The sequence below is a fragment of the Piliocolobus tephrosceles genome, chromosome 8 (genome assembly GCF_002776525.5).
Source record: "Piliocolobus tephrosceles isolate RC106 chromosome 8, ASM277652v3, whole genome shotgun sequence".
Classification (NCBI taxonomy): Eukaryota; Metazoa; Chordata; class Mammalia; order Primates; family Cercopithecidae; genus Piliocolobus; species Piliocolobus tephrosceles.
Window position 1 is genome coordinate 81,208,174 of NC_045441.1, and position 15,430 is coordinate 81,223,603.

The window sequence follows — 15,430 nt, forward strand, 5'->3', positions numbered from 1 at the left end:
GGAATTCTTCTATCAGAGCCTTCATTTTTAACCCATTACTTTCTCTATATTGCCTCTCCCGCCCTGTTCCTTCTTACCACTTTGACATGTTATTCATGTACAGTAGTATAAAAACATAATTCTTAACTGATTTCCTGCTTTTTCAAAAGTCCAAAATATGTTAGAACCAAATGTGACAATAAATTTGTTTTAAATTATTTTCCACAGACTGCTGTAAAATTTGTCATTAAGTGACTAATTAGAAACCATTTTTTCTCAGAAATACTCTGTAAAGGACTTACCAGAAATATTCGTTCAAGTTGATCCTGAATGTCTTTCATTCCTGGAAAAGCAGCAACTCCTTGGATCATTTCAACAAAGATGCAACCTACTCCCCTAAAGAGAGAAGAAAGAATCATTACAAAACTTCAATACATGTGGCTTAGGAAAACTAAATCTGGAATTAGAATATCCACTCCCACAGAAGAGAAGCAGTGGGTAAACAGTTTTCTTTTTCCTTCTAACATTTTAGATTCAGGGGTACACGTGCAGGTTTGCTACATGGTATACTGTGTGATTCTGAGGTCTGAGGTATGAATGATCCCATCACCCAGGTACTGAGCATACATAGTACCCAACAGTTTGTCAACCCTTGTCTCCCTTCCTTCCTCCTCCTTCTAGTAGTCTCTAGTTTCTATTGTTGTCATTTTTATGCTACGAGTACCTGATGTTTAGCTCCCACTTATGAATGATAACATGCAGTATTTGGTTTCCTGTTCCTGTGTTAATTCACTTAGCATAATGCCCTCCAGCTGCATCCATGTTGCTGCAAACAACAACACTATTTCATTCTTTTTCATGGCTGCATGGTATTCCATGGTGAGTATGTATCACATTTTCTTTCTCCAGTCCATTATTGATGGGCATCTAGGTTGAGTCCATGTCATTGCTATTGTGAATAGTGCCGTGGTGAATACGTGAGTGCATGAATCTTTTTTTTTTTTTAGAATGATTTGTTTTCTTTCAGATATATACCTAGTTATGAGATTGCTGGGTTGTATGATAGTTCTGTTTTAAGTTCTTTGAGAAATCTCCAAATTGCTTTCCATGGTGGCTGAACTAAATTGATTATACATTCTCACCAACAGTGTATGAGCATTCCCTTTTCTCTGTAGCCTTGCCAGCATCTGTTGTTTTTTGACTTTTTAATAATAACCATTCTGACTGGTGTGAAATAGTATCTCACTGTGGTTTTGATTTGCATTTCTCTGATAATTAGTGATGTGGAGCATTGTTTAGTATGTTTGTTGGCGGCTTGTATGTCTTCTTTTGAGAATGCCTGTTCATGTCTTTTGCCCATTTTTCATGGAGTTACTTGATAAACAGTATTTTTAATGAGCACCATGAGCTATCTAGATGACGTACACCTAGATCCCATAACCCACCCACTTCTGCTGCCCCCATCTACTGCCCTGAAAGAACTCTAAATAGATGCAACTATACTGGGCTCAGAAAAGAGTGGAAACCAATAAAATAGTGCATTCTAGTGCTATTACTTACAGAATACAGTTAAGTCCTTAGCTTGATATATGAGTCCTCACAGTCATGTTCAAACATCCTTTTCCAACTATATTTCACAAACTCATAAAGTATTGTAGTCTCTAGACATTCAGTGGTTCTCAATCCTCTTTGCATTAGAATCATCAGGAGAAGGTTAAGAAACTGCATATCTCTGACCACAAACCCCAGAGATCCTGTTTCAATTTATCTAGGTTGGAGCCCAGGCATCCACATGGGCTGCTCAGATGATTCAGGGCAGCTATAGTGAGAATTGCTGAGCCAGACTGATGTACCTGAGTGCCAAGCATAAACCTATACCATTTTACTCAAATTGCTTCACTACCTAGAGTACCCTCCTTCTTTGCCTATTTGCTCTTGATAGCTCTTGATAGCGAATTCCAACTCAACCACTATAATCCTGTTTAAATGCATCTCCTCTGTGATGCCTTTCATGGATCTTTCAGCAGACAGAATTGCTCCCCTTATAAGCTTATGGATTAAGCCCTTACTCAATATATCAGCCATCTACTATGCTTGACATTCTTTCGCAGCTTGACCTGCCAATCTCACAGTTCCCACCTAGCAAGTTAGTCCAGTAAATCAAAAGGCTTTGCCTCCCAGACCACTGCATCTTGCACCTAGCCCAACAGGAATAACCAATCCATAGTATGGACAGGGAGCCACTTAGATACTTCTGCCCCTCTGGAGAATAGGGCAGTATGGTAAGAAACTAGCATATGTAGATGGCTAAGTCACATTAGTGTCAGGGAAGTAGCACGAATGGCTACACATTCCTGCAGATGAAGTCCCCTGAACTGACTTAGTTCTTGACTTCTGCAGGCTTAGATGTTCAGATGATCCAGTTTTGTTTTGTTTTGTTTTATAGAACTCTCTACTTCCTGGAAATTCTCCAGATTTTTACATTGGCTGTATTTGAATGGGTTTATGTTTCCTGCAAGTATTCTAAAAATCCATGAACATATTGGGACACTTCTTCCACTGCTGCACCCCCATACTCAATTTAGGGCAAGCAAACCCTTGAGTCTTTATTTCAGAAACCTACGGGTTAAGACCAAGTGACCTACTTCTCTAAAGCTACTCCAGTTGTTATCACAGTTGTATATAAACAGTGTTTTGAATTAAAGAAATGATGTACTTGCAGAAATTGCTTCCCTATTGTACCACATGATTCTTATTCAAAGTAAATACCAATAATATACAGTGTTAAGATGACTAAAAACAAACAAATGCCATTTTACGTCATAGGATGTAATTTTATTTAAGTGGTAAATAATTTCAAACCAATGTTCTAGGTAGATGGGTTTTTACACAAGATGTTTTCATTTTAGATTTGAAAGACAACATAGGTATCAAGAGAATTATTTTATTAGGATATTAAAACACAATGATGTGCTTATAAATATTAGGGCTTCAGATGTCTGGTTAAGTCTACTTAAATTTTCAGTATGGTGGCTTTCCAAATTTTTCTGTCAGGAATTCTTTTCTAAGACTATTTTCTTCTTATTTAAGTTTACACAATAAAATACCTTGGATCTTAAATAGCTACCTGCATCTTCCTATTTTACACTCAGCATATCCTCTCTGCTCTACTTTTTGGCCTTCATTTTTCCCACCATAAGCTGCAGCTCGGAGTGTGAAGAGCCTTAGCAGAAGCCATAGCCACCCCCATTATGTACACAGCTAGGCTGGCTAGGAAAGTAACTATTACATTGCCAGAACTACTTATAGAATTTATTTTAGCACTACTTGTGTTTAGTCTATATCATCTCCATAATATATTACTTAGAATGATTAAAAGACAAATCTATGCTGCAATTCTATTCAGCTGGAATGGAATGATGTAGCATTTTTATAGGCTCTTATCTGCTTAGCTGGCTAAGACTTGGATTTTCGTTTCTAGTGGATGTTTCCTATGGCATCATCTTTTTCAAAGATGCTTGAGGATGTACTAAAGAAGCTGAGGGAATTACACTTAAAGGACTCACAAAAAGAGATAAATTGTAAAAGAAAATAAAAAAGTACATGTATAAAACATATCAACATATGAATACAACAGAATTCCTTATTACTGGACTGCCTTACTGCCATACAGCAATAAGAGCTCTTCAATTTAATATGAAGGAACTAGTGTCTGCTTTCCCCCTACCTCTTTCTACCCTCCATTAGCCCCACGCTCCCTCTCTCGATGGATTAAATTGACTGCACTGAATGGTTTACTGAGAAAAAAAAATTCATCCACTTAAGCACTATAATTTATGATACATAATCTTATATCAGGAAATGTCTCCTTTGTTCCTTCTTTCGAGAATTTGAATAATTATGTAATTATCACCCACTCAGTCTAAATTTTTCAAGAATAAGAACTGGTCACAAAAGCTTACAATCAAAGGTGTCACAGGATGCAGTATGCTCAAACTCTTATTTTAGGATTAGTTACCCAGTAAGGTAATATATAAACACCTACCGAGGCTCACACATTCTTCAATTTTTTTGAACTAAACATTTCCCAATTTAATTTATGTCTCAGGTATATGAAAGATTTTTTTCATCACAATTCAAAACAAAATTTTAAGCAGAATTGACAATTTGTTGTCTGTACAACCAGAGACAGACAATCTTTTAGGATTGAAACTTACATAATCTGGGAGTTTTTGTTATTAAAAAGATTATAAAATTATAACTAAAAATTGGCCATAGAAGTGCATTTACAATGAGCAAATCAGTCAAAAGAAATCATAAAATTTTAAAAGGTAACAAATGCAACAAAGAATCTGACATTCCGGAAAACAATGTAAAATTAACTATCTCACATTCATCTTTATCTGATAAATCTCTCTAATACATTTCTTTCTATAATTTCGGCTGTATAATCTTCGATTAATTCTTCTTATGACAATTCTATAGTAACATTTTCTGTAATGAGAATGTAGAGATAACTTAGACTTTGCTCTAGCATGATGATGAACATTGGTTTGGGCGTATGTCTAATAGTTCAGAATTTTTTTTTCTCAGCTTCACTTCTCATTGTTGGTGAGGTCAGTAAACTTTTAGGACTGTTGTTAATTTTGGGAAAACCTCCATAAAGTTTCTGTTTAGCAGATCTGTATGGTATAAACACAGTAATTCAAACGTATTCCAGTTTACACAGTTCCGTCAGCATGAGAGGACATGCTTAGCTCAGAGTGTAGGGTTAGCAAGGATGCTTAATGCCTGAAAGGGCTAGACAAGCGCAAGCTGGTTGGATTATGGAGTGATGGCACTGGGAATGGAAATATTCCAGGTTGAGAAAACAGGGTCTAACAAACTGAAGAATCTTTAGAGAGCTAACTGCTGTTGTTATGGCTCTATGTGGACAAGAGAAGAAAAGTCTAAAAAGAGAGCAGAAGTCCATATTCCATTCTAAGAATGGCTTCTACATTTTTAAATGCTTGAAAAATATCAAAAGAAGAATATTTGGTGACATATGAACATTACCTGAAATTCTAATTTCAATATCTATAAATAAGCTTTAATGAAAAACAACCACACTCATTCATTTAGGTACCGTGTATGGCTGCTTTCTCATCGAAATGACAAAGGTAAGTAGTTGCTACAGAAACCACATGCCCTGCAAAATCTAAATTTTTACCATCAGGCCCTTTACAAAGTTTGTGAAATCTTGACCTACGTTATGCTCCACTTGCAAAAAAACACAGTAATAGAAGAAGTCATCCTAATCAGTTATGGAAAAACAAATAAAGAAAGTATAATATATTATGATTATTTGTAAATAATTAATAGAAATAATCTCTTGAATATGATCTGTTTTTTCACTACTCTCTTTAGCAGTTTTCCCGTAATAAAATATGCCTTAGAAGTTTCCTGCATTTTGTCAAAAATTAGTAGGTATTTTAAACTTGAAGATAGATATTTTAATCTCTAAAGTGTTTTGAACTGAGAAATAAATTGGGAGAAAATATGTGTAGTGATTTTTTTAAATAAGGCCATCTAACTTTTTCCCAAAATAGAGAATTTGGTGAGCTGATATGCATCATGGGAGGGAGAAGAAGGACAGTTTATTTTACTAACTTTAAAAAGGTTTCTATTTTATATTTAGAAGATAGGGAAGCATTATATCATGCTTGGAAGTACTACCTTTTATTTTATAAACATTAGAAAATTTTACCTGTTAACTTTAATTTTATAAACATAAGGGGTTTCCAAAATTATGCCGGGTTCTATCCTGATTTCAGAGGATTTTCTTTCCATCTGTTTTCTTTCTACTCATACCCTACATGTGTGCCCCTATATTGACAAAAGGAGAGGAATCCAATTTTTAAAATTATCCCCTGAACTTTTTTCTTCCTTAAAATCAACAGTAGAGGCTGGAGGCAGTGAAGCCTCCACATGCTGTGTGCGACTGACTTCTATCTCCAAATTTACCTCACGTCTGTATCCACATTAGATTTTCTCTGCTCCAGCCATGCTGTTCCACTGTCCTCTCATAAAACTTGCCACACTCCTTCCCATCCCAGGATCTCTGCACGGATTGTTGTTCCCTTTGCCTTCTCTGTACCTGGTTAATTGCCTTTTGCCATTCAGGGGTCAGTGCGAATAGCTCCACTTAGAAATGTCTTTCCCAGTGACCACCTGTAAGGCAGTTCCTCCTTACAGCCCCAGCCCCAGTGTCTCACCCTGCTTTTCTTAGTTTGTCCCCTTTATAACACTTAAAAATGTTCAACTGCGTTTGGCTTTTGGGCGTGTGTCTCCTCTAGATGGAACATCTACAAGATCAGGGACAAGGTTGTGGACATCACCTTATTCCCAGGACATAACAGAGTGTCAGGCACATAATAAGGGCTCAAAAATATTTGCTGAATGAATCGAAAGCAATGCAACTCTCGTTCCCCTGGCTATTCTGTGTGAGCTGAGCTTAGTGACTTCTTTCCAAAGAATATAGTAAGGAAGTAGGAGTGGAGAGTGGGTGTGGACGGCAAATTTACAAGGGGGAAAACTGGCAAACACTATCTCAGCCATGTGACAAAGGTTAACATCACAAGTGATATGTCATGATTTCCCATAAGACTGATGTTTATGGACTTTTTAAAAGAATAAACATAGAAATTTATCTCCTGGTCTGAAAACTTGGAACATATTTGTCTTATCTGAGTTTGTTTCTCAGGAAACCCACACTCAGAACTCCAACAGTATTACGGAACTGAAACTTCTCTTCCTTATTCCTGCCTAATTCCTGTTTCCCCGCATGTAGCTACATTTCTTCTCCACTATATAAACCCCCAATTTTAGTCAGCTGGGGAGATGGATTTGAGACTTTTCTCGTGTCTCTTCAGCTGCAGCACCCAAATAAAGGCTTCTTCCCTGGCAAAACTCATTGTCTCAGTCATTGGCTTTCTGTGCAGCAGGCAAATGGGACCTAGGCTGAACCCCTGGTGTTTTGATAACAGTGTCAAGAACACTCACAGGAAAATGACAAGCTCTCAATCAATGCTGCTGGGAAAATTGGATATTCTTATCCAGAAGAACAAAACTAGACTTCCACGCCTCACAGTATACAAAATCACCTCAAAATGATTAAAGACTTAAACATAAGGCCCAAAACTATGAAACCACTAGAAGAAAACATAGGGGAAACACTTCAGGACATTGATCTGGGAAAAGATTTTATGAATAAGACATCAAAAGCACAGGCAACAAAAGCAAAAATAAACAAATGGGATTATATCAACCAAAAGCTTCTACACTTAAAGCTTCTGTACAGACAGGAGATAAGTCTCAAATCCTTCTCCCCAACTGACTTAAACTGAGTTTTTATATAGTGGGGTAGGAATGTAGCTATGTGCAGGAAACAGAGTGAAACAAACAACAGAGTGAAAGAACAACCCACAAAATGAGAGTAAATATTTGCAAACTACTTATATGACAGGCGATTAATATCTAGAATATATAAGGAACTCAAACATCTCAACATTGAAAAAACAATCAATCTTATTTAAAAATGGGCCAATGAGGCTGGGGGCCATGGTCGATGCCTGTAATCCCAGCAGTTTGGAAGCTGAGGTGGGAGAATCACTTGAAACTAGGGAGTTCCAGACCGATCTGGGTAACATAGCAAGACTGTCTCCACAAAAAATTAAAAAAAAAAAAATTGCCAGGCATGGTGGGACTGCACCTGTAGTCTCAGTGACTCGAGAGGCTGAGGTGGGAGGATTGCTGGAACCCAGGAGATTGAAGCTGCAGTGAGCTATGATTGCACTACTGCACTCCACTCTGAGTGACAGAGAAGGACCTTGTCTCTTTAAAAGAAAAAAAAAGGGGGGACAAATGATCTGAACAGACATTTTCCAAAAGAAGACACACAAATGGTCAAGAATCATGAAAAGGTGCTCAACATCACTAATCATCAGGGAAATTCTCATCAAAATCATGATAAGACATTTCACTCCAATTATGATGGCCATTATGAAAAAGATAAAAAAAAAAAAAAACAAATGCTGATAAGGATGTGGAGAAAAGGGAACTCTTATATACTGTTGGTGGGAATGTTCTATGGAGAACTATATGGAGGTTTCTCAAAAAACTACAAATAGAACTACCATATGAGCTAGCCATCCCACTACTGGGAATTTATCCAAAGGAAAGAAAATCAGTATATTGAAGAGACATTTGCACCCCCATGTTTACTGCAGAACTATTCACAATAGCCAAGATAAGAAATGAAGCTAGGTGTTCAACAACAGATGAATGTATGAAGAAAATGTGGTCTACAAGCACAATGAATACTATTCAGCCATAAAAAAGAATAAAATCTTGTCATTTGTGACAACATAGATAGAAATGGAGGACATTATGTTAAGTGAAATAAGCCAGGAACAGAAAGTTAAACACCGCATGTTCTCACTCATATATGGAAGCTAAAAAAAGTCAATGTCATAGAAGTAAAAAGTAGAACAGAAGATACTAGAGGCTGGTAAGGGTAGGGAAGGAAAGTATAGGGAGAGATTTATTAAAAGATACAAAATTATGGCCAGAAGGAAGGAATAAGTTCCAGTGTCTTACACCATTGCAGGATAATTATAGTTAAGAAAATAAGACTATATTATATGTAACATATATATATTATTAAGACTATAACAATAACACTATATTATATAGTTTCAAATGGCTAGGATATTGAATGTTTCCAACACAAAGAAATGATAAATGTTTTATATGAGTTTATATGAGAGATGGGCTAATTATCCTGATCTTATCACTATATATTATACGTATCAAAACATCACTATGTACCCAATATGTAAATTATTGTCAATTTAAAAAATTAAATTAAAAATTTCATATGAAAGTATTTGAAAATGTATATATACATATACTCTATGGCAAAGGAATTCAAGGTGAAAAGATTTATTTAAAATACTATATTTGGGGAAATGGTGGGGTGGAGTTGTGTAATACATAGAAAAAAATGGAATTCATAGGGAAGGAGTAAGAACTTTCCTCCATTAGAACAGGGAAAGACAAGTTCAGGGTCACTTCTGTGGGAAGGCCTCCTGGATCTCTCAGACTATGTTAGGTCCCCTAACTCTGTGCTCTCCATGATACTTTCTACAACTGCAATTTATTTATTTACTTGTAAATGTATTAGCCACCATCACCTTTCTCAGAACAAAGATTTGGTCTTTTACTTTTAAAAATATAATCCAAATGACTGATAGGGGTTTTGGAGATATGGCAACATTATCAGACCTGAATGAAATAGGGTTAGGTCAAAAAGGCACCAGCTAATATGCCTTGTCATGTATGTATCTGTTCATCATAGTCCTGTTGGGATTTTATGGTGTAGGATAACTTTATATCTTTCAACTAAAATATGGATTAATTACATCCATCAGTATGCATAATAAAAAAATCTGCATTTGATCCATGATATTTTCAGTGGACTATACTCAGTCAATTTTCTCAAAAAGATATTGTTAATTAGATGGTAATTAACTCAATAAATAATTATATCACATGAGGAAGCAGAATAAGACCTAAAGGTTATTATTTCTCTAGTTGACATTAATCTAATTTTGGTTAGATTAAGATATCAAAAAAATAAAACATTGTTCTCCTTCTTCCCTAATTCTCAAGGCAAATGTTTGGCTCAATCTCAGCAGATAATGCAGAAAGACTCTAATATTTTAAAATACGGTGCAATGAAAATGTCAGAAAACATTGCCTAGATTTTAGTTTTTTATTTCATCCACGTGTTAGGAAAGGCTTGGGATTCCTTAGGACCGACAACTTTAAGCAGAGTGACAGTTTCAGTTCTAGAGGGATCATGACATGACACAGCACTGCCCGTGCACTGCTATATGTGCAGCAGGAACAATGACTCATCAAACTTAGACTATTACGGTGGGGGGAGATCTGCCCCTTCTTATACATAATTTCCTAATTGAAAGTGGTAAGAGGCCTCTTCTCAAGTTTAGAAAATTATTTAGAGCCATTCAGAGCCATCTAAATTGTCAAAACCTTTGGAAAGAAGGCTGTGAAAAAATGGGAGTGTCAAGCTGTTTCTGATTCTGACAGGAGGCAAGCAGATGAACAGAACCACAACTCACTACAGGTTAGTTCTCTTGCCTTTCTGCCTTTTGACATCATGCTGGCATCAGAAATTTCCTCGAATCCTATGTATCCTTCCAAAAAAAGTACTTGAAGCAGTGCTTCTCATCCTTTAATGTGTATGCTAACCACGTGGGGATCTTCTTAGAATTCAGATTCTAATTACTGGGTATGGGTTGAGGCCCGAGATCCTGCATTTCTAACAAGCTTCCAAGCCATGCTGATGCTGCTGTTCTCAAAATCAGGTACCAATGGGCAAGAATGTAAAGGAATTTGGATAATTCTGTTTTGAATGGAGTTTTATAACTCAGATCAATTCTCTGAACATATATTCAAGCTCCAGCCAAAGGAACAACAAAGAAAGAGGAGATCACTGAAATGAGTTAGATTAAATGCAAAACATAATCTAAATTTAACACACAGGGATGCAATACAAGCTCAGAATGCTTCCACATTAATTAACCTAATAGGTAATTTTATTTAGCCATGGTTCACTGAAATAAACCATTATGCAATTAAAGCTAGAACTATTTGATGCGCCAAAGTAGCCATTTATTTATCTTACTCTTCTCTGAAGGAACGTATATATTTGTAAAATAGATCAAAGAGCTTTCTTCCCTAGGAGATTAGCTTCAAAAAGATGAAAATTAAAAAGTGACTTTTTTTCTATATTCTAAAAGAAAATTTATTACATATAACAGACTTAATCTTTTCATTTTGGCATTTGCAGTATTTGAAAAGTGAAAGATTAAAAAATTACATTCTGCATGCCCTTGGTGACTACTGAAGGAACCGAATTGATTAAACTGCCACTCATCATTTACTGTGGTTAGTGCTTCATTAGGCACAGATAGGCACAATATATCTTAGTCAAATACTTCTATGGAGTATTTTGCTCTCAAGGAATGAAAATATAACCCTAGGTTGTGGGTAAAAGCCCATCTTAGAAAACATTTGATTCCAAACAATAAACTTTTAATATAATGAGAAACTGTAACATTTATTTTTCAACTATGAAACAAAATTATATCTCTAAGAAGTTCTACTTACAAATTAAGCATATCAGAATAAAAACAAAAGTAAAAAATAAAGTACAGGAAGCTAATATAGTTCAGTACACTCAAGGCCCAGGATGGCCTGCTGCTGACTTGGAGGGAGGCACCAGGCAAGTGATTAGAATCCTCTTACTAGGATCTACATCAGCAATAAAACTAACAGGGAAGACTGAGAAGCCCAACCATCTCAAAGCACCAACCAGCATAAATATTCCTTATGTTCCAATGATAATTTTTGCTCATACACTTTAAGTACTATGTACATTTATTATTATTTTTTTCTAATGAAATGACAAAGTTGTATTTTTGCTGTCTGGTCCAGTTACCAGATCCAGGAATCATCTGAAATCTTTTGTCTTTTTTTTTTTTTTTTACTATGTATATACAGTCATCAAGTTGTCCACATCCTAAGTATTCCTAAATACTTCTACAATCTGATCTCCAACTGCTTTCTCTCTTCCTCCTTACAGTCCTTTTTGAATGCTTCTGAAATCCTGTCCTCCATCTCTATCTACAAAACACCAGATATTTCATCTGTTCATCTTTGTCCATGGCATGATCTACATGTCCTTTAAGCCTAGCTTTGTCAGCTTGGAAAGATGGCTTTGAGAAGTCAGGCAGAGTAATTACCATTGGGTGAAGCCTCCCCTGACCCCCTTAATCATTCACCAAGGATAAATTTATCACCTTCACCTCTGAGCTGCCACTGTCTTAACCATATACCTGTGCTATGGCTCATCACACTGTCTTTCCCTGTAACCTTGAAGGCATGAATAGATCTTTCTCATCTTTTCAGCTCCAAGATCTCACAAACTGCCTTGTACAAAATAGGTGTTCAATAAATATCTTTAAAATGAGGGAATAAATGAATGAATTGCATAAACTAGTCTGAGGAGTACACACAAGATACTGCAACAGAAAACGGCATTTGATTTAGAGCTAATATTATCATATGAAATTAAACACTAAAAAAAATCAACTCAGTAATTTCACCAAAATATCTAAACTCTAACTTCATTTCTAAGAGACTCCAAAGGAACTCCAGCAGTCTCCATGGAAAGCTTTCCCTCTACTGTACAATTTACTCGAATGCTAACATTAAGAGAGAGAGGTACCTTTGAGAAGGCCTACGACAATGTTTTGATTTTTACATGTTGAAGCTGTATTATATGTTTAAATGTCTTAGTGTTGGTTGCAGAATCAGAAACTGCATCTTCTGAATCCAGGGTTAGCAATCTCTTCATTATGCTATGCTGCTTCTGCAGTCAGAACAACCTGTCTTTATTTGGTCAGCCTGGTCAGGTTAAAAAAGAGGAAATAGAGATGGTAAGTTTGATTTCTTCCCAGGTGACACAAATGCCAGCAAAGACAAAGATAAAATCAAAACCAAATCTTCAAAATTAGAGAGTTTGGCAGAGAACACAGTAAAACTACCCTAGAAAAATGAAATCTGCCATCATTCCTAGTACACTGAAAATAAGATGTTGGCTGTGTTTTAAAAATGCTTAAAAATTTGGCCAGGTACAGTGGCTCACACCTTTAATCCCAGCACTTTGGGAAGCCGAGGCGGGTGGATCACCTGAGGTCAGGAGTTCAAGACCAGCCTGGCCAACATGGTGAAGCCCTGTCTCTACTAAAAATACAAAAATTAGCTGGGCATGGTGACACATGTCTGTAATCCCAGCTACTCAGGAGGCTGAGGCAGAAGAATTGCTTGAACCTGGGAGGCAGAGGTTGCAGTGAGCCGAGATTGCACCACTGCACTCCAGCCTGGGTGACAGAGTGAGACTCGGTCTCAAAAAAAAAAAAAAAAGCTTAAAAATTCAACACAGACTCCCATGGATAATGAAGACTCTAGAGATGGAGTCTTAAAATAATAACTCTAGGTTATATAGATAATAGGGAATATTTGGACTATTTACATCCAGCAACCAGTCACAATTAATATAAAAATATAAATAGGAAATGCCCTCACTGAGGACTACTGTAAGAAAAAAATGAAAAATATTACAAGAAATAGCAGAGAAATATTATTTCTTGTATTACGGAACAATGAAAGAAGTTCCATTTGATAATTCATTTAAAACTCTACCAATGACGGCCCTTCTCTAAGGAATAAGCATAGACCAGGCAAAACGAGAAAAAAAGCAAATTAATAAGCCTTGCACATCTTTAATTTCTGTTTATATGACAGCTGATGCAAAACAAGGAAGTCATATTTTAAGGCTTGTCTCTGCAAATGTATTAATCCTTATGCAATAATGTAGGAAATTAGGAAAAATTTATTCACGGCTAATTATCTTAAAAATCAAAGCAAAAGGCACATCAAGCAATCTTTTTCAAGAAATTTCATGTGGCATATTGTGAAGAAAAATCACTGCTAAAACCTTCATGTAAATTATCTTACTATAAGGAGAATTCTGAACTTCAATTTACACTATGTTAAGTTGATATATTTGTTCCAGTCATCAAATGGCATAGCTAGACTTTGATGGACTATGGGTAAGAATGCTGAAATGGGCACTACTAAGATATATGACTGGATGATTGATATTTTACAGTAAAATATTTGACAACCACCTAATATGTTAGATAATAGATGCAAGACCTAAAGGCAAAAACCTTTCCAGTACAGAGTATCAGGGCCCATTTTTTTGGTGATGTCTGTGGGCTTCTTGGAATATTCTCAAATATTTGCTCTGGAATGTAGCTTTGCAGTCTGGCCACTGCACATAGATTACAACTTGAATGATGCCTTTGGGGTTGTACAATGCAGTAGTGCTACTGGGCGAGGCTCGAGGGCAGGAACCAGGTCTTTCTCACCTTGAGCCTCTCGACATTCTGTAATGTTTTGCTGAATGAATAAATGAATGAAGTGACTAATAAGGTAAAAGGGAGATTTTTGTGGGAAGGGAGCTACCCTGAGATTCTAGAGCTGTATTTTGTTTTGTTTTTTTCTGTGTTACCACCAACCACACGCAGTGTGTGAGAAAAAACAAACAAAAACAAGCACCTCTAATTTCAGGTGTTATAAAATGGTCACAGATAGAGGGAAATTTATTTATTTCTATAATAAAGTTTTTCATCTGTTGCAGTTTCCATTAGGCTATGAATATATTAAGTATTCAAAAACCAATATGGCAAAAGCTCACAATAAAGGAAGAACCATTTAAATTATCAATCAGAAAAAAATGAGAAAAGCTTTGAAGCTCAACTGAAAATTCAATTATATAAACATCCCACTCTTGGAATCTATTGTCTCACAAAGAAATACAGAGAACTAGAAAATGCCACAGTAAAAGATGAGCTACCCACATGAGTGTAGGAAAATAGGAAGCTACTAGGATTTAGTCATTAGTAATTACTAAGCGACTGTCACATACTATGAATACGTTTTGTTCTATTTTTAATGAAATTTAGCAGGCTGTTTCTTGGACACTGGTAAGTTGTTTTAGTTGAATTCAAGTTTAGTTCTTTTTCAACTATTGCTTTATTTATTTTCTTTTTTTAAAATGACATATACCAATAGGAATCTAAGGATACAACATTTGAAGAACAAATTTTTTAGAAGACCCACAAATATCTAAGTTTATCAATTACATAATATAGCATCTAAAATTAAGAAAGCCACCAGAACATTTAAGTTATAGTAATTCATACAGCAAAATACCAGCAAACAAAAATGGGATTCTTAATTAAAATACACTCCAGATAATGCAGTACTGAGGAATTAACTCACAATTGTAATAACAAGCACAGAATTCTCCATTTCCATCCTTCAATAAGCAATATGAAGTAGACATCCTAGTAACATTCTAGTAGGCATCTTTAGTAACTATTGTCACACAATGACATTTATAGAGGCTCCTAGTTTCTCTCCAATCACATTTCCATTCAATCATGTCTTTCCTGTGCATACAAGTTAATGATCCACTTTTTCACCTTCACTGGATTAGAAATTTTCTATTGCCTAAACACTTGTTGAAAATGCTTCACTACTTTTGCTGGTTTTTAACAGCAAGCTTTTTTTTTTTTGGACTCATACAGCCCACAGATCCAAAGAACTACTTTCTGTAATGCACTCATGTAAAATTATTATCTCTTGAAGAATTATGACCTCACATTTTATTAACTTGCATCACTATCTCATCAACCAGTGTATGGCTTTCTTTTCAGGTTGGTTTTCATAAATTTATTATTTCGCTAAGAGT

General features: G+C 35.8%; 1 protein-coding gene across 3 annotated transcripts in view; it reads right to left on the reverse strand.

Annotated features, from left to right (window-relative positions):
• The window catches only part of CDK14 (cyclin dependent kinase 14), a 606,291-nt gene that overhangs the window by 223,316 nt on the left and 367,545 nt on the right, over positions 1 to 15,430 (reverse strand). For all 3 annotated transcript variants that reach the window (XM_023226593.3, XM_023226594.2, XM_023226596.2), the window contains one exon: positions 282 to 375. In XM_023226593.3, the coding sequence (XP_023082361.1) occupies positions 282 to 375 (94 nt within the window). The remainder of the gene's footprint in view (positions 1 to 281; positions 376 to 15,430) is intronic.